Raw genomic sequence first — 3,296 nt, 5'->3', positions numbered from 1 at the left:
AGAGATGCAACCATGTGCAGGGCTACTGAGCTCTCTTTGCATCTGGGTGGGAGCCTAATGGAAGTTTTGGGGCTCCTTACTGGTCTCCAAAATCCTCAAGACCATGTGAATACAGGAATCAAGGAAGGTTCTTAGATCAACACATCCCCCAGGCCCTTGGTTTTCTTGCTCCTTTCCCCCACTACAGGTGTTTAATTTCAACTTATCCCCCTGGCTCTTGGTTTTCTTGCTCCCTTCCCTCAATACAGATGTGTAACTTCATTTCATAATCACATATTCCCCTCCTTTCCAGCAGCAAGATCCAGATGGATTAAAAAATGTACCAAGTCCCTCCCACTAGCTTGCCTCCCTTCTGTTCTGCATGACCTCCTAGGATCTGGAATTTGGTCAGCAATTCAGAAACTCCTTCATCATGACCCTGCATAGGCAAAGACTTCCCTGGAAGCTCCCTCACAGTCTGCTCCCTATAAAAGGCAGGCAGATGAGCCAGAGGAGCAGAGAGGCTGAGACCAACCCAGAAACCACCACTTCTCACGCCGAATCTCATACCCTCGGCCTCCAACATGAAGGTCTCCGTGACACTTCTGTGGCTGCTGCTCATAGCAGCTGCCTTCAGCCCCCAGGGGCTCACTGGGCCAGGTAAGCCCCCCAACTCCTTACAGGAAAGGTAACCACCTTTAGAGCTACCAGGTCAGCATGAATCTTTAGAGACTCACTGCAAATTCTCCATCCAAAAAATAGGTAAACGGGTTTTGTGGGTGGACAAGAAATGGCTCATCCTCACATCCAGTCACTGGAAGAGCCAGAACTAGAAGCCCAGGCTCCCAAGGCTGTTCCCCACATTCAAGAGGGATGCTGGGTGCATCCATATCCAGCTATCCTTACAGTGTTTGGGAATGGGGCACTCTAAAGAAGGGCTCTTTCCTACTGTGGACATGGTGGGCATTTTTGGCAGTGGGGGAGAAGGAAAATCTGTTGATTAGAAGCTCAATATGTTAATTCGACTCCAGGACAGATTTCAGAGCCAGTGCCTAAGAGAAGAACGAGGTCCCAGGGGATCTCTTGAGGTGGCTTATTTTGACACTGTTTGGGAAAGTTATCTAGGAGATTTGTTCCATAACTCATTTTCCCATACTCTGGTGACAAATTTACTGAGTGTATCAGTCCCCCTGAGCCAGTGCATGGCATGGTAACAAACAGTTCTAAATTATCAATGACTTAACAGAATTAACTAAATTAACAAAAGTTACCTTCTCACTTCTACTAAATATCTATAATGTATGGACTCAGGCTTCTGCATTTTATACTCAGGATTCTAGACTGATGGAGAAGTTGCCCAAGACAGGGAACATTGATGGATACTGTGATAAAGCAAAAGGAAGCTCTCAGGAGTCTTGCATACATAGGCAATGCACTGTGGCTCAAAAATGACACCCATCACTTTGTCTCCTCCCTTATTGATCAAAATGAATTAATGCCTCCAACAAACAAAAGTGGTCAAGAAATGCGAGTCTACCTTGTATCTCAAAACTAAGGATGGAGAATATGTGGTGAAAATTACCATGACCATCACCTGGCCACGTAGGTCTTTATAATGACAGAGCTAGCATTTGTCACATTGACCAAGCTTTTTCCATACCCTCAAGAGTAATGATGAGTCCTCAATGCACAGGGGAGGATGCTGAAGACACAGGACAGCATCCGCCAGACACATAGGACTTCGGAGCAGAGGGATTCTCCCTCCACCTCTCGCAATTTCTAGCTTTCTCCTAACTTCCTTTACAAAGTCATGCTTGGAAATGTCTGTGTATCATCATGTGGCTCATTTTTTTCTCTGTTCATTTTTTTCCCCAAAATTCAGCTTCTGTTGCAACCACCTGCTGCTTTACCCTGACCAATAAGAAGATACCCCTTCAGCGACTGGAGAGCTACAGAAGAATCACCAGCGGCAAATGTCCCCAGAAAGCTGTGATGTAAGTAAATAAAGCTCACCCTCCCTTAGACAAAAAATTAATGTCTAGGTTACAGAGTCAAGAACTGTGTCACAGTTGCTGGGAGTCATAGACTCTGATAGTTTGACCTCTGGTCCAATTCATTAATTTTCACAAGTGAATGTTCACTCCCAGCTCCCTGCCTGGGAGCTTGCAGTGGTCATATCAATTTCTTCAAGTTAAGAACAACGATGGTTTTACTGGGCCTTCAAGAGCAGCAACTAACCCAGGAGTCTCATCCTTCCTCCTCTCCATGGCAACCCTTTATCGAGTGGCAAATGGTCCTTAAATATTTAGGGTCAAATGGGCAGAATTTTCAAAAACAATCCTTCCAATTGCATCCTCTGTCTCCCACAGCTTCAAGACCAAACTGGCCAAGGATATCTGTGCCGACCCCAAGAAGAAGTGGGTGCAGGATTCCGTGAAGTATCTGGACCGAAAATCTCCAACTCCAAAGCCATAAATAATCACCATTTTTGAAACCAAACCAGAGGCTGAGTGTTGCCTAATTTGTTTTCCCGTCTTACAATGCATTCTGACGTAACCTCATTATCAGTCCAAAGGGCATGGGTTTTATTTAATATATATATATATTTAAAAACCTATTGCATTTAATTTATTGAGGCTTTAAAATGTATCCTCCATGAATATCAGTTATTTTTAAACTGTAAAGCTTTGTGCAGATTCTTTATCCCATGGAACCCCCAATTCGATCCCCTGCCACAAGTGGGCAATGTTCCCCCTCTCCTCTCTTCTTGCCTGGAATCTTGTAAACGTCCTGGCAAAGATGATTAGTATAAAAATGTCATTGTTCTTGTGAACCCAAAGCGTCACTCATTAAATGGAAGTAAATGTTGTTTTAGGAATACAAAAAGTATGTGCGTATTTTATTATAGTCACTAGATGTAATTTTTTTGCGGGAAATCCACACTGAGCTGAGGGGGACAAAGGTGATTGTGGCTGGGAGGGGCTTGGTTATGGGGGTGGGAACTGTGTCCCTGGGAAATGACTTTTTGGCTTAGCTCGTCTTCATTGAAATGCAGGGTGAAACTGACAAACCCATTTCAGCCTTCTATTCCCATTTTCAACAGTATTTCCCAGACCCCAACACTTCAGCCATGAAAATATCAGGAGCTTTGCCACCATTCCTTTTCTCCCCACCCCATGCTTGCCTCTCCTGGGACTTATTTTAACAGCCCTGTCATATCTCCCTCTACCTGACCCTGTTCGTCGGTCTTCCAACCCAGACTAGGCAGACATGACAGACACTGGGAAATCAGAGGAAGGCTAGATGACCCTTTACCA

General features: G+C 44.7%; 1 protein-coding gene across 1 annotated transcript; it reads left to right on the top strand.

The window, feature by feature from the left end:
• The first annotated feature begins 415 nt into the window (after window positions 1-415).
• CCL11 (C-C motif chemokine ligand 11) lies at window positions 416-2,879 on the top strand. The gene is made up of 3 exons (XM_033184208.1): window positions 416-639; window positions 1,862-1,973; window positions 2,349-2,879. Exons 1-3 carry the CDS (start codon window positions 564-566, stop codon window positions 2,452-2,454), a joined length of 294 nt encoding a protein of 97 aa, XP_033040099.1. The 5' UTR covers window positions 416-563; the 3' UTR covers window positions 2,455-2,879.
• Window positions 2,880-3,296: the final 417 nt, after the last annotated feature.

Source organism: Trachypithecus francoisi, unplaced genomic scaffold (genome assembly GCF_009764315.1).
Source record: "Trachypithecus francoisi isolate TF-2019V2 unplaced genomic scaffold, Tfra_2.0 Lachesis_group20, whole genome shotgun sequence".
NCBI classification, from domain to species: domain Eukaryota; kingdom Metazoa; phylum Chordata; class Mammalia; order Primates; family Cercopithecidae; genus Trachypithecus; species Trachypithecus francoisi.
This window is presented reverse-complemented; position numbering and strand designations above follow the sequence as displayed.

What these genes read in the sequence shown, in the direction of transcription:
- CCL11 (XM_033184208.1), top strand. Translation starts at nt 564, where the DNA reads ATGAAGGTCTCCGTGACACTTCTGTGGCTGCTGCTCATAGCAGCTGCC. An exon ending in CCAGGGGCTCACTGGGCCAG is followed by an intron (nt 640 to 1,861) that starts GTAAGCCCCCCA and finishes CCCAAAATTCAG; the next exon opens with CTTCTGTTGCAACCACCTGC. An exon ending in TGTCCCCAGAAAGCTGTGAT is followed by an intron (nt 1,974 to 2,348) that starts GTAAGTAAATAA and finishes TGTCTCCCACAG; the next exon opens with CTTCAAGACCAAACTGGCCA.